We start from the raw sequence: 18,481 nt of genomic DNA, 5'->3' as shown, positions 1-18,481 counted from the left end.
ACCACACACTCTAGTTCTGAAATACTTCTGGGAACGTGTATCAGTATTTTCTAAAACATTGGAACTATTACCAGCATCTTGCATGAACTTGTCTTAACACCATCATCTATTAATTTGGGTAACTCAGGGCCTCAGTTATAAAGATAACAGCTCATCTGCCTTTCTAATGCCAAAATAATTTTTACATAATAGCCAATATAAATAAAATGATATACTGTAAAAATAAGTATGGTGCCTTAAAATCTAAAATTTAAAACTAAATGATTCTGCTGAGCCATGGAAGTTTTTGTCACAGTAGTAACAAAATATAAAAATTATAGTTACTATGTCTCTCTCTGGGACCCTTGGATCCTAAAATGTATAATTCTGTGTTTTCTCTTTTCAGAGGCAGATAAAATACCAGTAATGCGTGGACAGTGGTTTATTGATGGTACTTGGCAGCCTCTAGAAGAAAAAGAAAGTAATTTAATTGAGCAAGAACATCTCAGCTGTTTTAGAGGTCAGCAGATGCAGGAAAATTTTGATATTGAAGTGTCAAAATCCATAGATGGAAAAGATGGTAAGACCAATTAATACAATTAATATGTTGTAAACCAAGTAAGTTCTTGATGAAGTTTAGAGTAGTTCTTAATTTTGCATGGTAATTCATGAGTGTTAGAATTTATAAAATTCCAGATTTAAACATTTGGTTATTTTAGAATTTAATACTGCTATGAATTTCAAACTGTCTGTTTTTATTTTACTTAGTATATGTGTTCATTGGCATGACACTAACATGACTTACTATTGTACAAATTGTTAAAGGTTCTGTGAATTAGTCCTTTTCAGTAGTTTGTAATTACCAATGAAAATTGAATCTACAAAAAAAATTTGTCATTATATCAAAAGGGCAGTTTTATTAATATTTTAATGTCACTTCTTTTCCTGAAGTTTAAAAAAAAAAAAAAAAAAAACCTTAATTTCCTTTGTATGAGTACCTTTAGGTTGTTTCCATATTGATAACCACATCAACTTTTACTTTGAAACAGTCTACTCTTTATATTCCCTTACTCAGCATTTGCATTTGTTTACAATACCTTAAAATATTTATATCATAGCCAAGATGGCCATGTTTCATTATGTGTCTGATCTTGAGTAAAATTCAAAATGTGTGGTAAAGTTAAAAATACTTCTATTGTTCCATTTACTGCAGGCAGTGGGATCAGCTATTCTGGTGAGTATAATATAGGTAGAGTAGAATTTATAGATTTCTCTAAATATTTTTTTCTAAAAAGTATTTCTTCATCTATACTTGCCTTTATTTGGGAGGTTTCTTGGCAAGCCCTGTTAAAATATGAGTTAAGTGGGGTTTTTTTTCCCCTTCTCACAAAACATCTCTAAAGCAGAAAAACTCAGTGTTGATCAAGTAATTCACAGAATGCAGCTTGAAAAAATTATGTGGTTAGAAGTAAAAAAAAAAAAAAGAAAGAAAGAAAGAAAGATAGGATCCGGAGGGAGACAAACCATCAGAGACTCTTAATCTCACTAAATAAACTGAGGGTTGCTGGCAGGTGGGGCAGGGGAAGGATAGTTGGCTGGGGAGAGTATGTGCTATGGTTAGTGCTGTGAAATGTGTAAGCCTGATGATTCACAGACCTGTACCCCTGGGGCAAATAATATATTATATGTTAATTTAAAAAAAGTGATTGTTCACATGACATAATGGCAAAACAATAAGCTTTAAATTGGCTAATTTTTTTTTCTTATTGTTAGTATCAAACATCCTAAGTCTTCTTTCTCCTATTTTTTCTCTGTGAACACACACACACATACACACACATCACAAGCAAGGAAACTATACAGCTTAGTTCACACCAAATTAACATATCTTTTGTATCTAGTTGATTAAAAGTCTACATAACTGAGGAAAGTTGTGGCTCATGATCACTACCAAAATAAGATTGCTACTGGAGAAGGCTGAATTCTAGATTTCTTTCTATTAATTCTCCTTCAGTCCTCCCTCAGAAATGGCAGTTCACCTTAACAAACCCAGTTTAGCCACCTGAATTCATTACTATTAGTAGGGGAAAAAATCCCAAGAGCTTGGAGGAGAAAAAGGATGAGTATAAAAAATAAAAATCTAAGTAGATTATTTCCCTTTCTTGTACTGTATTCAAAACATTCTTTTTCAAAACTCTTACTAATTTATCCAATAGAAGTTACTCACCAGCTCTGTTTTATCTCTATATCCATCTATTTGGAATCTTGTTTTTATTTCAGTGAAAATTAGAATCTTGTGTGTCTTTTTTACTTCTACTGCCTGTCAAAATGTTAAGGATACCAGGATACTTCCATTTTCTTCACAGTACCCTAATTTTAATGTACCAGTCATTTAAAGAAGTCTAATAAAGAACATGGTATATTTGTGTGAGTAGACTTTTAGTATGCCTAGAGTGTCTGTGTTGATTCTAGAGTATCAATTTAGGATATTATAGTAATATTTTTTGCTAGCTTTAAGGATATACTTTGGTAAAATTCTCATTAGTAGCAACAGAAAATTTTTAAACTGTTAGAACATTTTTCCCTTGTCATCTTTCAAAATGATGGTTCTTTAAGGTTCATTAGAAGAAAAATTGGTTTTTTAAAATACACTGTGGCATATAAGTAAAGCTTCAGTATATTTTGTTATTAACAAAGATTTTAAGTTCAATGTGGTATATATACTGTTGTCATAAATTCAGAGCCATTTTAGTTTTTATTCAGCTTTATGTAAAACATACATTTCTGTGTTAAGATGTGATATTTGACTTTGAAGATTATGGGAAATTTTGTAGTGTACTTGAAAATTATCACTGGTCTTAAGAATATTTGCTGTCTAAAAAGCCACCATTGTTAGAAAAATCAAATTTACCATATCTACAAAGATAAAAACATTATCTTTTATTTTGCTTCTTACCTCCAAGCTTCTAAAATTTCATATCTCATTAATTCATTAGGGTAAAAATATCTTTTCCACCCAAATTTTCTCATGCACATGTGAGAAAGCCTTGACTCTTCATATTTTTAGGAGGTTTTCAGTGTTTCCATGTGCAGATAGTACTGTGTTAGGCACTTTGTTAAAGATACAGGGTTTTGAACCTCATGAAGTTTTGGGAAAGACAAACCCAAAGGTGAGAGTAGTTACAAAGAGTTAAGTATAATATAACACAGTAAACAGTGAATACAGAATTAGATATTCTGCAAACAGAGTTGGAATACAGAGAGTTGGAGATCACAGTGCCGTGGAGTTTTTCAAATAAGACTTTCTGGAAAAATCCCACTTAATAATTAAAAACATTTTAAAAAACTATATGGAGGAACTCTTAAGTGCTCTGTGGAATTATTTTCCCTCTGGAATTTCTAAGAAACTAAACAGAGTTCTTGCCTTGAAGGACATTAAAATAATTCCTTTTCTTTCTGATCTTATCTGTGTTTTGGTTAGGGTAGCTGATGCCACAAATAAATTGGCTTTTAAAGTATTTTCTCCTTGTTAATTTTCCTACTAATCTCAAAGTGAGCAGTGAAATAGATTGAAAGTTTAGCATAACTTTTTTAGCATACATAAAGATAACCCATAAAAATGTCATGACTTTTTGTGATTTAGATACTTTAATCTAAATTTTGTTTTCTCGTAGAGTTGCAATAAAAATTGATTCTCTTCCCACCCCACCTTAGCAGCCTAACAAATGGAAGTCTAGAGTTTCACTAGGGATGAATTCTACAAATAAAATCAGCACTTCAAATAAGTAATTTTGAAAATATCTGAATATAGTACCAGAGTAGTATTTGACTCACTTTATTGATGCAAGCAATAATCAGTTTTAAAAAGATTAAAGTTTTTAAATGGGTTAGTCCTGTACTTCACCCCGCCCAAAAAATGTATAACATCAATCCAATCATGAGAAAACATCAGATAAACTCAAATTAAGGGACATTCTACAAAACAACTGATCAGAGCTCTTCAAATAGTTGAGGGGTTTAATTAACTAGATAAGGGGAACACTTTCACAATGTATATCAGTTTACTATGATGTACACATTAAATATCTTACACTATTGTCAATTGTACCTCAATAAAGATGATTTTTTTTTTTAAATGTCAAGGTTATGAAAGAAAAAAAGTCCAGTTGGGGCATTAAAATAAAATAGTAAAAAATATTTAATTAACCCAAGAGAAATCAGGAAGGAGAAACAAGAAACAAAATACAAATGGAACAAAGAGAAAATAAATGTGAAATGATAGGCCTAAATTCACCCATGTTAATAATTACAGTAAATGTAAATACTAATGCTCCAATTAAAAGGCAGAGATTAACAGATTAAGAATGTGAAATGTAACTATGTGCTATCTAAGAGTCACACTATCAATATAAAGTCATAGGTTACTGTTCAAGCTATTTTGGGATACTGTGACATCACAGGTGTTGGCATATCTTGAAGGACTTAAAACATTTAACAATTTGGCATGTAAAGTGTGTATTCCTATCACTTTTGCTGGATAAGAATATCCCAAATTCTGAATACAGAACTGCAAAAGTCAAAAAGGCAAGAGGAGTAGGGGAGCTAATCCTTTCTAACCAGCTTTTCTTTTCCTCCCTCTTTGGTGACTAAGAGGATTCTCCTCTTCTAGCTTTTTAGTTATTACTTTTTATAAATTTACCTAACTTAATTTCTCTGAGTTCCAAGAAGGTTGCTGGGGGTTTTCTCATTACAGTTGGCATGTTTGAGATGTCAAAACTGCTTTCCCTAAAGTTGAGATTATCCAGGTTACCAGCTTTTAGAAAGGAAAAAGTCATTGAGTTGTTCTATTCTGGGAATTAGTATGTCATCAGCAACCCCCTTTTTTGATACTCGGTTACTTTCAGAATTATATAATGAAGAAAATCCTTTTAGGAGGAGAAGGATTATTATGGAAATTTATTAGAAATGCTTTAGTGCTTTAAATCTTCTTCATTGCTATGTAAGGCTTTGGTATATAAAATAACATTTTAATTAAATGTTAGCATTTAATAAGTTAACATTTTGAGTTTATGCATATGTTTGCTAACATAAAAATTCCTAACTAAAACTTCACATTTTAGGGGAAAAAATTCATTAATGCTTTTTAGCACGTGAGTTTCATTTAATGGGGATACCTGTTGGATTGATAGTAAATACTTTTTGTCTCTCTTGTGCTCATGGTAGTACCACTAATTCTGCCCTTTGGGTTGAAAAAAATTAAGTTTTCTAACTATGCTGTGAGATATTGTGACAAATAGAGCAAGTGACTTTCGAGTGAAAATAAGAATTTGATTTGAGAGGAAGGTATAAAGAACCTTGCCTATTTAATTTTGTGAAAATATTTTAAATAGGGGCGCCTGGGTGACTCAGTCAGTTAAGCACCTGCCTTCAGCTCAGGTCATGATCCCAGGGTCCTGGAATCAAGTTGCTCAGTGGGGAGCCTGCTTCTCCCTCTCTCTCTCTGCCTGCCACTCTGCCTATTTGTGTTCTCTCTCCATCTCTCTGTCAAATGAATGAATAAAATCTTAAAAAAAAAAAGAAAATGTTTTAAACAAATATGTTTTTCTATTTTTAGTAAGTTGGGGTATTTGTCTTTTTTAATCCCTAAATCATACAGTTCCTTTTGAAAGAAAAGCCTTTATTTTTTATATCTTGAGTAGCTTTCTGAAAGTGTTTGTATAATTTTGAAGTATAGTCAAAGGTCCATATGTATTTCAAGTGGATTTATAAATAATTGTTTACTTAAAATGTAAAGCATTTTATATTGGTTTATAACCAGCAATATTTAATAGGGAAAATGTTGATTTTAGGGTTATCTGCTGATTTGCCAAATATCAAGTCTATGTCTGGCTTTATGTTGGCTGTTCCATGCTTACCAAATGTCACAGCATACATTTTTACTAATGTCTTTTTTTTATTATTATTTTAGTTTTCTTTTGGTAAATATAGATTTGGTTCATGTTAGTTTTACTAGTGGATATATAAAACCTAGGTTTTGTTTCTTTGAATAGTAAAGTCTCAAATTTATGCCAGTTTGATCTACTTTGATATTTAGCTTTTTCCTAATGAATTTTTTTTGTTTAAAAATGTTTCCTGCAAGTGGTACATCTACTCCTCAATAACTAACCAGAAGGCACCTTTGAGAAGAAACTTTTTCAGTGAAGAAAATTGCTTCAGTTGTCATTTTCTACCTCTCTGTAACAATGAAATGTTTTTATAATCTTAATGTTACCACCCAGCTTTTAAATTCTAGTTTGTAGCTATCTAATTACAGATAGTTGTAATTATTAAGTGCCTTGTAAACATTTCTCAGTTACCTTTATTGCACAAATCTTTGAATATGCTTTGCCTATACATACAACAGATTTTTTAAATGTATCTAATACTGCTCAACAGGAATTAAATATATCCATATTTGAGCAGTATTTAACCTTTGAATATGACATTATTGTAGAAGGGAGTGAGGATGGAAAAGCAAATAGATGTTTTAGAACATAAATTTGAACTAAGTCATTAAGGTTCTATGGTTCATTTCCTGAACTGTTAAGAAACTGCTTTATTAAAAAAAAGAAGAAGAAGAAGAAGAAAAGAAAAAAAACTTTTATAAGGTTCAATTTCAAGTGGATTTTTTTAAAAAATGCTTATTTAAAATGTAAAGAAATTTACTGATATGTAACTAGCAATGTTCAACAGGGAAAGTGTTGACTTCAAGGTTGTCTACTGATTTGCCAAAAATCAAGTCTATGTCTGGCTTTATGTTGTCTGTTTCATGTTTAAAGATGTCACAGCATGCATTTTTACTAGTGACTTTTTTCATCATTTATTACTAACTTTCATTATTTTATCACTAACCAGTTAAAGAGCTTCCAATTTTATTTATTTTGGCAAAAGTTTCATTTTAAAATTCTTTTCACAGCTTGAACAGAGTTGTGAAAAGAATATTTTGTTTCTGTGGGAAGCTTCCATTATATACTTCAGTAATAGAAGACATCTAGTGGAATGTATATTGTGATATTTTCTCAGGAAAACTGCATTAAATGTCTAAAATGTTATTTATTTCCTTCTTAATTTGGACACCAGCTGTCACCTAATTTGGTGAAAGTAAATAACCTTAGTATTGTGAAGATGGGTTTATATATCCCTTATGCATACAAAAATACCAGACCTATTTTTTATTCTATCTGTGTAAAGGCATTAAATATGATGATCACATAGTTGTCTTTAACTGATAAATTTTAGGTATCATTTGCCTTTTTTTCTTTCAATAAAAGTAGAGCATCTATTTGATAAACATTATTAAACTAATGTTTTGCTTTACTGGTTTTTAATTAGAAGTTATGTAAATAAAGCATTTAGAATAATGTTTGTCAAATACAACTCATCTTTTAAAGTTAATACAACAAAAAGGCAAAATGGCAAACCTCATTTAAAATTTACTTTGAAGCTCAGTGTTTTTGCTTTCTTAGTTGTCTACCACCTCCCTCCCTTCTCCCTCCCTTCTCTGTTCAAATGGAGAGGATATAAGGAGAGTACAGATGCGGCAGGTCTTAAACGAAAGCGTTCTCAAGGTACAGTAATTGTAGTTTTATTTCTCCATGTAGTTATTTCTCCCTGGCTTATAGTATTCAGCATTTAAAGCATAGAAGTTTTTAGTTTTTTAGAAATGTGTCCATTGTGCTATTTTGCTTAGAGTTACCTAATTATAAGCAACATAAACATTTGTTAATAATGTGTGTAGTCCAGTAAAGGGATGTTCACCCAATACTAAGGCAGTTTGTGGATGATTTTGAGAAGGAACAAAATTTTGTTGGCTTCAACACTATTCTCTTAATATCTTGGTCCTATAGTTTAAATGTTTTAAGCATATGTGACTCAAAACTATTTTAACAAAGATGTAGCTTAGAAACTTTAGATAAAAATGCTTTAATAAAATAGTGGTTTGGATCAGACATAGAAAAGTAAATAATTATTAAACTCTTGCAAAAGATTTTCCTAATTTACAAAAAGCTCTTTTATAAGAAAATCTGAGTTTGTACATTGTTACTGGTTTTTTTTTTTTGATTGAACATTATTTATGGTTGTTACATTAATCGCATCTAGGTCTGTATTCAATGTTAGTAAAATGCATCCTGACAGATAAGTGAAATATAAATAGGTTTTTCATAAATTTTTGAAATTACATTTATCACATAACTAAGAATAATTTCCCTGAAATGATTTACTTTTCTATGTGTTTTTAGTAGGGAATAGGTTTTCATAAAAATGACTTAACGATTTTAGATCTTGACCTCGGCTATATAACCTTTCATATTTAAACTTCAGGTTATTTTCAACTCATCTTCAAGTCAGAATAGTTAGACTCTGCTGGTAATCAGCTTTGTGGGAAGTCACTTAATCTCTTTGTACCTCTGGGTCTTTATATATATTGGGAGATAATATTTTGCTTAAAAAGGTTTTTTTTTTTAAATAAATCAGGGATAGCAATTTTAAGGTGCTTGGTTTTCTGAAGATGGGTATGTGGATTTTTCTCACCTCTATACCAGAGATATAGAGAGGAAAGTTTAAGGCCTTCTGAATATAATTATCAAGTTATGAATGCATGAATATGTTATGACATTCTTAATCCGCTGCTTCCACAAACATTACTGAATTTGTGACACGTCGGCACTATGCTAGGACGCTGGTGCCAGTGGTACAAATTGTGGTACAAGACATTGTAGCTGCCACAGAGAACTTACGTATTCCTTGAGCACAAAGGTTTGGTTTTTGTTTTTCCTTAGAGCTTATTTTCACCAGGCATACCTTAGTTATAGAAATGCAATAACCATACTGATTTGAACATCAGAGTAGAAAATATTTCTTCAATATTTTTTTGATATCTTATTAAAACATCTTTCAACAAGCAATATCCAGTGATAATTGGTTTTTATATCCATTTCAAAACTACCCTATATTCTAATAAATTAGGTTGTTCTCATCCCAGTTAAAGATAATTGTTTTCCTCTAGTCTTGTTTTGTCTTGCACTGAGTGAAATTTTCAGAGATCCAAAAATAAAATCCGTAGAAGAAAGGAAACTTAAGTTTCTATGTCAAAGATATTGAGGACTTTCATGAAGGTATATATTATTCCTTAGACCTAAGAAATGGGCATATCACGTGGGAAAGCAGTTCTCTAATAATCACAACATACTGACTACGTGTTACACGTTAAAATTACGGTGGTTAAGCCAGTTATTCCGTGTTGTTGAAACAAGTTGATATTCCCTGTAGCATGGTTTATCATTTATAAAATAAAGTCCCTATCCATTACTTGCTTCACATCAATATGTGTTTCAGCAAGACAGTTTTTTATTGAACAGAGTTAAAATACTGATTCAAAAATCTGTGTATAATTCTTCACACAAATGAGCAACCTTAACATTAATTTTTCCTTTTTGCAACAGCTATTCATAGTTTCAAGTTGAGTCGAAATCACGTGGACTGGCACAGTATGGATGAAGTGTATCTTTATAGTGATGCAACGACATCTAAAATTGCTAGGACAGTAACCCAAAAACTGGGATTTTCTAAAGGTAATTGTTAAATATTACTATAGTTTGTCAAAATTTTGAAAGAATCTTTTTCTCTTACATTCAAAATAGACTATTCATATTCGATTTTTAGTGTATTTTAAATATGCCTTAAATTTAGTGACAGTTACTGCCCCGTTAAATGAAACTTTTATTAAGGTGATTGAGTTCACATGTATTCATCAGTGGTAATATATTTAGAATGATCTGACAAGATTAGTAAATATCTTTTATACTTCTAGAAACACAACAGCAATCAAACCTCAGGCAGTGATGTGAAAATAAAACATAGCAATTGAAGGTGAAAACTAAAGTTTTATGTTGGATTTAGTGAAATGGAAGTCATTAGTGGTTTGGATAGATTGAGGGGGCAGAAGCCAGATTGGTGTGGGTTGAAGTCTAGGTAGGTGAAGAAATGGTGGCAGTGAGATGAGACGAATTTTTCAAGAAGTGTGACTAAAGGGAAGAAAAGAGGAAATGGTACCTGAGAAAGGTGTGAGAGCATTACTAATACATTTTTCAGAAATTTTTGTTAAGTCTGATATTAATCTTTTTTGCTATTCCATCTTTTGTTGTGACTTCTTTGGTAACAGATGTGCTTGAATATCTTCTTTATGTTTACTAGTCATTTGTATTTGTTTTGTGAATTACCTTGTACCTTTTGCCCATTTTGCTATTTGAATGGTTGTCTTTTCACTTTTTGGTTAGTAAGCTCTCTCTTGTACCTTAGTAATTAACTAATTTTGCACATATTTTGCAAAATTTTCCCCAGTTTGTCATTCACCTTTTATCTTTGCTTCATGGTATTTTTTTGATAGAGAAGTTTTACAAAAATTTTTTGTGTTCTGTCCATCATTCCCTCCTTCCTTTTCTTTTTTCCTGTTGTTTCTGGCTTTGGCATCATGTCCATTTAAGCACTTTATATCTGAGCCAGTCAAGATACATCTTCTTAACAAATTTCATCTCCACCCAATCCAGTGAAATTTTTTCTTAATATTCCTTTTACTTTATTATTTCTTTCAGTATATTGTCAAAATGCTATATCTGGAATAAATAATAAACTTAGAATCACACTTTTTCTACAGCATCAAGTAGTGGGACCAGACTTCATAGAGGTTATGTAGAAGAAGCCACATTAGAAGACAAGCCATCACAGACAACCCATATTGTATTTGTCGTGCATGGCATTGGGCAGAAAATGGACCAAGGAAGAATTATCAAAAATACAGCCATGTGAGTTCTTTGATGAATACATTCTCCCTGTAGTCTAGAATCCAAACTTTTGTCTGGGGTATAACAGAGTGTAATCATTCCACCACCTGTTTCTTCAATGCCAGCTACTCTAATATCTCTTACTTTATAGATGGAATTTCTGGACCAAATTTTGAGAGTGATTATGTCCAGACGATGACGATGATATTTGAATTCTTTTTCTCCCACAGTGTGGAGAAGATGAAGGACAAGAAAGTGTTTTTAACTTACTAATTTACATTAAACTAAGGTTGAAAGCAAAGAGAAAGGCTGTTTTCAGTTTTTATCTTACTGTTTGAACTGCAGAAACTGAGAATAATTGCAAATTTGCATAATTATGAAAAAACCTAAGAATCATTTAAATTGCCCATCAGCAGTTTAACCTGGCCATTTAAAATTACTACCAGGGGAAACCAAACTCTAAATTTTACACAAAGAACAGTGGGTATTTTACCAACACACCAGGTATATTATTTACCCCATTAATTTATTTATATTCATCTTTAGTCTAAAAAGTCCATCATGTTATGGGGGTGGAGGATGTTTGTGTGTAATGAAAAATGTTAAGGACTGTGTTGAAGAGAAATGTTAGGGTTAAAGATCCCACCACAGGAGCACCTGGGTGGCTCAGTGGGTTAAGCCTCTGCTTTCAGCTCAGGTCATGATCTCCCGCCTGCTGCTCTGCCTACTTGTGATCTGTCAAATAAATAAATAAAATCTTTTAAAAAAAAGTTTCCAGCACAAATTTGGCTCTAACCTAGCAGCCAGTATGAAGAAAAATCTAATCAGGGCTTTCTGCCTGACTCAGTCTGTAGAGCATGCATCTCTTGATCTCAGGGTTGTGAGTTCAAGCCTCATGTTGGGCATGGAGCCTACTTGAAATTTAAAAAAAAAAAAAATCTAATCACATGATGAAAACAAACAATTGTTGGTTCAGAGCACACTTGATCTGGTTCTGAGGCTTCAAGTAAATGTGTTTCTTAAGTCCTTTAGAGCAAATACTGTGGGATACCAGGAGCTTTGTCCTCATCAACATCTCTATAATAGTGCAATGTTGAGTTTTGTTTCACCTTTTATTGTAACACCTCTTAATGTCAACTGATGTTGATTAAAGTAAAAATACAGTTCAGCTTTTAAAAACTTTGTCAGATACTGCCAAGCCACCCTAACTTCTGTCAGTCTTCATAGCTTATATTACAAAAATCTCTTCCCTCTGATTCTGACTTTATTTTCTGATGAGTTGTGCATGACTTCTTGAATATTTATGGTTTATTGTTAAAATGCTGATCTCTTGCTTGGATACCTAGGAACCCGAGACATAGGTTTAATGACATGTTCTTTGTGTATCTGTTGATAAATGGGAAGGTATCACCTTGCTTATTTTGGGTGTAGGTGAGGGAAAAACCTAACCCAAAAAGGCTTAAGCCAAAAGGAGGAATTAGTAGTTCATAAAACTGAGAAGTCTAAATCTAAGATTTGCCAGGTTGAGAATCCAGAATTCAGTTTCTATCTGTTCTGCTTTCCTTCATTTTTTAGCTGTTCTTGGACATCTGGTTCCAGATATGATTTCTATTATATTGTGTTCAACTTCAAGGAAAAAAAAAATAAGCCCTTTTTTCCAGAAGTCCCAGCTAGTCTAGACATTTCCGTGACCAATGGCGTTGCATCCAAATGCCTGAATCTACACATGCAGCCATGCAGTGTCTGATCTGCTGAACCTGTCATCTTTCCACAGTCAGATGGAAGTTGTCTTCATCGTAATCATAGAGAGAGATAGAGCCATAGATAAAAATCAAGAGCTAGTATTGGAAGCAGAATGAATGAATCCAAACTGGCTCAGAAAAGACAAGAATCTCCTGGGGCAACAGGTGGTTGAGTTTCTACTCTGGTGGTAATCTTGGGGTCATAGGATCGAGCCCCATGTTGGGCTCTACAGTCAGCACTGAGTCTGCTTGGACTCTCTCTCCCTGTCCCTCTGCCCCTCCTGCTCGTGATCTCTCTCTCTCTCTCTCAAAAAAAAAAAAAAAAAAAAAAAAAAAAAAAAAAAACTTTTAAAAAAGTATCAGTTACAGAGAAGATTGTCATCATTCCTTCAGAGACAGGTTAATTTAATGAAAAATTCCCCACATAAATTAGTAAATAATAAAAAGTAAACAAAGCAATTCTCCTTAATAATAAGTGGGAAAACCCAGAGGACCTCTTAATCCTTTCCCTGCTTCCTACCATTCTTAAGTTAGTTGTCCAAAACTATAAAAAGAGTAAAATTAACTTCATCTTTGTCACTGCCATTGTGAATCTTATTTGTATTTGTGAGAGTACAGTTGAAATGAACAAAGCAGTGTAAAGGATTACCAGACTCCACCCAACCTTTGTTCTTTGAGGACCTCTTGAAATCGTGTTCCAGAAGCCTAGAATTAGAGGTTTATCCCTCACCTTATTTTAGTGATTGATGTGTATTGAGAAGAAAGTTTATAGACAACTTCTAGGAATATCAGAACTGGTTTACTAAAAAGGATGAATGTATTTGAATTGGATTGGATTTACTTTTTGTGGTGATTTATGACAAAGAAAATCTTTGCTGAACTTATATACCAATACCATAAGTAATGTTAAAGCTATAATTTTAGAAGAGTATAAGCAACTTTCCATTAAACATGGTAGATTTAACACTTAAGCTTATCTTATTCCCTCCTGAAACCTCACTGAAAATGATAGCAAAGGAATTTTTAAAAGAAAAAAGGCATAAGCACAGAAAAAAAATGGACAACAGCAAACAAGATTATCAACAAAATTTACTTTTTAAATAGGAAGTTCATTCACATGGTTAACGAATCAAAGAAAATGTGCAGAGTGAGAACCCTGACCCCCATTCTTATCTCCATCATCCCCCGTTGTCCCTGTCCTTGTGTTTCAAAGCAATGTTATTCATTTATTTTATATTCTTCTAAAGTTTCTTTAGGCAAATCCAGATTTTTTCCATTCAAAGGTGGCATATATAGTTCTGGACCTTGCTTTCTTGTGTAAAGAGTGTACCTTGTGGATTGCTTTCATGATTTTCTATTTTTCTCCTTTCCTATATATGTCTTAAAACCAACTTGTTTTATCAATTGATTTTTTTTAATTGAGGAGAATTAGAAAGACTTTTTTAGAGTAATTTCATGATACTTAATTGGCAGTAATTCTCAGGCACTATTAGTCTCTTCTTTCCTTTCTCAAAAATACCAACTAAGCAAGCATTCGTGTAGGAGAACACTGAAGTTTAACAAGCTTATAAAAGGACAGAGCTTTGTGCATGGCCTTACAGCTTCACAGTCATGGGCTGTAGCCTCAGCCGTAGCATAATAGTTTTCAAGCATTCCCGTTTTGTTGTTTCTTCCACCCTCCATTGGTCTCAATGTTTCTCATGTAGTCAAGACCTATACATTTTGGAAATGTTTTACCATTTTTAGTAAGGCAAATCTGGGGACATGACCAGTCTCTCTCTCTCCCTTCTTCCCTCCTACCCAGCTCTCTTCTTTCCTTCTCCTTTTCCCCTTCCTCCATTCCCTACTATCTTTTTTCATCTTTTTTTTCTTTCCTTTTTTTGAGTCATTCCAGTTATTACAACCAAGTGATTTAAGAGATATACCTGCTTGCCTAATCATTATCTACACGTGTGACCATTTGAGAACTAGTGTAGTGATCCTGTGGAGTGGAGGACTGTGGAAGTTTACTAGAGAAAAGGACAGTATTTTATGAAAATGAAGTGTTTTCCTGAGTTTATAGCTCAGTCAGGGTTCCTCAACTCTATCAGTTTTGACATATTTGATCAGATAATTCTAATTATTATGTCATAATGAAATACATAAGAACTATACAGTCATCAAACAAATATGTGGGTAGAGTAATATTAAAAATCTTAAAATATGGTCTTTCTTATACATTCTCATACTTTTTAAAACTAAACATTTGAAAGGATGGCAAAGAAACTTAAAAATGCATTTATAACCCTTATTGGACTATCTGCAGTGAAAGAAATAAAACGAAAACAAAAAAGGAACTTTTAGACTCTGTGGGTAATGAAAGAGGTCATGCCTTCAAGTCTGAAGTTTTGGCTATCATTTATTTTCAGTACTGTTAAAGGAAGCAGATTTCCTTTTGGCAACCTACAATATATTTAGACATTTTTAAAGGCAACTTTGGGGCTATATAATCAATAAAATGTAATCATATTGTAAATAATGCCTTTTAAAGTATATTAGAAATGGAGATAGACTTTTTTTTTTTTTTTTTAATTTATTTGTCAGAGAGAGAGGGAGAGAGAGCGAGCACAGGCGGACAGAATGGCAGGCAGAGGCAGAGGGAGAAGCAGGCTCCCTGCCAAGCAAGGAGCCCGATGCGGGACTCGATCCCAGGAGGCTGGGATCATGACCTGAGCCGAAGGCAGCTGCTTAACCAACTGAGCCACCCAGGCGTCCCTAGACTTTTTTAACAAATAGTAGTAGTGTAGCTAGATAACCATAGGGGAAAAAAATAAAATTGGGTCCATTTCTCACACTCAGGTAAATTTTTATTGGATCACATTTAAACGTAAGAAATGAAGCCATACAAATACTATGCATTTAAAAGGTAGAATTGAGGGGAGTTTGAATTCTTTTACACTTTAGGAGTAGAGAAAACTATTCTAACTATGACTTGATCCAGAAACAATAAGGAAAAATATTGATAAATATTTTCCCAAAAAAAGCTATGTTGACAAAAACATAAAATAAGACAAACTGAGAGAAACTATGTGCAGCTTATATCACAGATAAACAATTAATATCCTTAGTATATAGGGAACTTCAAAAAACAAAGAAAAAATATCTGGCTACCTTTTAGGAAAATGGCCTAAAGAGGTGAACAGCTAATTCCCAGAAAAGGAAATGCTCAACCTTGCTCATCAAATGTAAATTAAAATTGCACTAAGATGCCATTTATTGACATGAGATGAGCAAAAATCAAAATTTGACAATATTCTCCTTTAGCCAGACTGTAGGTGATAGGCATTCTCAAACTGCTGGTAAACTGCAATGAATAAGAGAGAATGTGGGAATGTCTGTCAAAATTATATATGCATTTATATTTTGATCCAGCAAACTTAACTTCTGGATAAAGAATAATACCAGCAAAAATATTTTTTAAAGATGTATGCCCAAAGCTAATCTTTGCAGCATTATGTGTAATGGGAAATTACCCAAATGTGCATCAGTAAGAGACTGGTTGATAAACTATGGCTGTTTATGTGATGGAAACTATACAGTCGTAAAGCAATGAGGTGGCTCTTTGAAAAGATCAGTAAAACTAAGAAACCTGCAGCTAGACTGACCAAGAAAAAAGAGAGAATTCAATTTATTAAAATCAGGAATGAAAGAGGGGACATAATTACTGACCTTACAGAAATCGAAAGGATTATAAGGGATTACTATGTATAATTCTGTGCCAACAAATTGGATAGCCTAGATGAAATGGACAAATTCCAAGAAAGATACCTGCTGTCAAACTGATTTGATGATCAGTAAGAAGATATAGACAATCTACATTGACCATTTAAAAAGTAAAGCATTTGAATTAATAATAAAAAAGCTTCCTTCCAAAAAAAAGGCTACCATAAGGAGAAAAAAACAAAACAACAACAAAAACCCTATAGACCAGTATCTCTTATGAATACAAATGAATATTCCTTATGGACACAAAAATCCTCAACAAACTGAATCCAGCAGCACATAAAGATTATACACTATGACCAAGTGGAATTTATCCCAGGAATGCAAGTTTGGTCTGACATAGTTTTTTTTTAAATCAATCAAGAGTAACAGAACAAGGACACCTGGGTGGCTCAGTGGGTTAAGCCTCTGCCTTCATTCAGCTCAGGTCATGATCTCAGAGTCCTGGGATGGAGCCCTGCATCGGGCTCTCTGCTCAGCGGGGATCCTGCTTCCCCCTCTCTGCTGCCTTTCTGCCTACTTGTGATCTCTGTCTGTCAGATGAATAAATAGAATCTTTAAAAAAAAAAATTCAGACCCTGATGAACTCTACAAGACAAAAATAAATTACAAAACAACACCCCCAAAAGAGGAGTGAGGGGAACCTATAGATTAAGAGATGAATAAGAGACATATCCACCAACTACAGTGCACAGACATACAGTAGTCCCCCACCTTATCTGCAGTTTCACTCTCTGTGATGTCTGTTACCTGGTGTCATCTGCATCTGGAAGCAGGTGATAGTAGCCTAACACTGCGTCACAATGCCTACATCATTCCCCTCACTTCATCTCTCCGCAAAGGCATTTTGTCATCTCATGTCATCACAAGAATGATGAGTACAATGCAGTAAAACTTTGAGAGACCACATTCATATAACTTTCATTAAATTATAAGTGTTCTATTATTAGTTATTGTTATTAAGCTCTCACTGTGCCTAATTTATAAACTCTATCATTGGTGTGTATGGGTAGGAAAAAACCATATAGATAGGGTCAGTACTATCTGCAGTTTCAGGTATCCACTAAGGGTCTTAGAATGTATCCCCACATTTAAGGGGGGGGAAACTCTTTGGAGCTCAATTCGAACAAATGTAAAAATATATTTTGTGTTATAAAATAACATTTCTAGTCAACTGGGAAAATGGGACCATTGAACTACATATTTGCTGAAATTAAATTGTTAAAAAGTTTTGGTGTGATAATAGTACTAAATAGGTTATGCTTTCCTTACGTTTTAGAAATAGCTACCAAAACAATTTACAGGTGAAATGATGTGACATCTGGGATTTGCTTTTAAAATATTATGGGGGAAGGGTGCTACTCTAAAGGCTGTGTGTGAGAGAATTTGGGGGGATGATAGAACTAGTCTGTATCTTAATTGTGCTAACCACAAATCTATACAACTGACACCAAAAGGGAAAAGAACCCAATTCTGCTGTATCTTAATTTTAAAAATAAAGTTTAAAAATTCATATTATGGACAGAACGAGTGGAGGAATAGATGAAATAAGACAGGCCATGACTTGCTAATATTTGGAGCAGAGTGATGTCAGAAGGATGGAAATTCATTGTCCTCTCTCTCTCTACTGAAGATTTATATATATAATTAGAATAAAAGGTGGAAGCTTGTAATACTTGAAATCACAGGTGACAAATTTAGGGAAATATTCAGGTTTCCTAGTATTGTAAATTACTGCATAGTGTAACAATGAAACATTATAGGATGAAGATAGAAGTGAAAGTGATATGATTAAAGACATTTTATACCATATAAGTACATATGAGAAGTTACTTTGATAATGTTTTCTTTTGTTTTTATTTTGTTTTCTTTAGGATGAGAGAAGCTGCAAGAAAAATAGAAGAAAGGCATTTTTCCAACCACGCAACACATGTTGAATTTCTGCCTGTTGAGTGGCGGTCAAAACTTACTCTTGATGGAGGTACAGTTTGTTTAAAAATTAAGTGATTTAATCAGTGACAACAAAGTGTTGCTCATTGGGAACAAAGTGTCTTTCATTTAGTTGTCTTGGGGTATAGTCACTCTTTGTTATAGATTATTTAAGAAAATGCATTAATTTTTATTTTTTTATCTTCTTTTTTTATTAACATGTAATGTAATATTTGTTTCAGGAGTACG

General features: G+C 33.0%; 1 protein-coding gene across 4 annotated transcripts in view; it reads left to right on the top strand.

Moving 5' to 3' along the window:
- Positions 1–18,481, top strand: part of DDHD1 (DDHD domain containing 1) — a 99,179-nt gene that overhangs the window by 39,610 nt on the left and 41,088 nt on the right. For 2 of the 4 annotated variants that reach the window (XM_047736387.1, XM_047736386.1), the window contains exons 2-6: positions 386–559; positions 7,485–7,586; positions 9,462–9,590; positions 10,673–10,820; positions 18,178–18,284. In XM_047736387.1, coding sequence (XP_047592343.1) covers positions 386–559; positions 7,485–7,586; positions 9,462–9,590; positions 10,673–10,820; positions 18,178–18,284 — 660 coding nt within the window. The remainder of the gene's footprint in view (positions 1–385; positions 560–7,484; positions 7,587–9,461; positions 9,591–10,672; positions 10,821–18,177; positions 18,285–18,481) is intronic. The other 2 variants (XM_047736389.1, XM_047736388.1) reach the window with 1 other exon arrangement.

The sequence above is a fragment of the Lutra lutra genome, chromosome 7, assembly GCF_902655055.1.
Source record: "Lutra lutra chromosome 7, mLutLut1.2, whole genome shotgun sequence".
NCBI lineage: Eukaryota > Metazoa > Chordata > Mammalia > Carnivora > Mustelidae > Lutra > Lutra lutra.
This window is presented reverse-complemented; position numbering and strand designations above follow the sequence as displayed.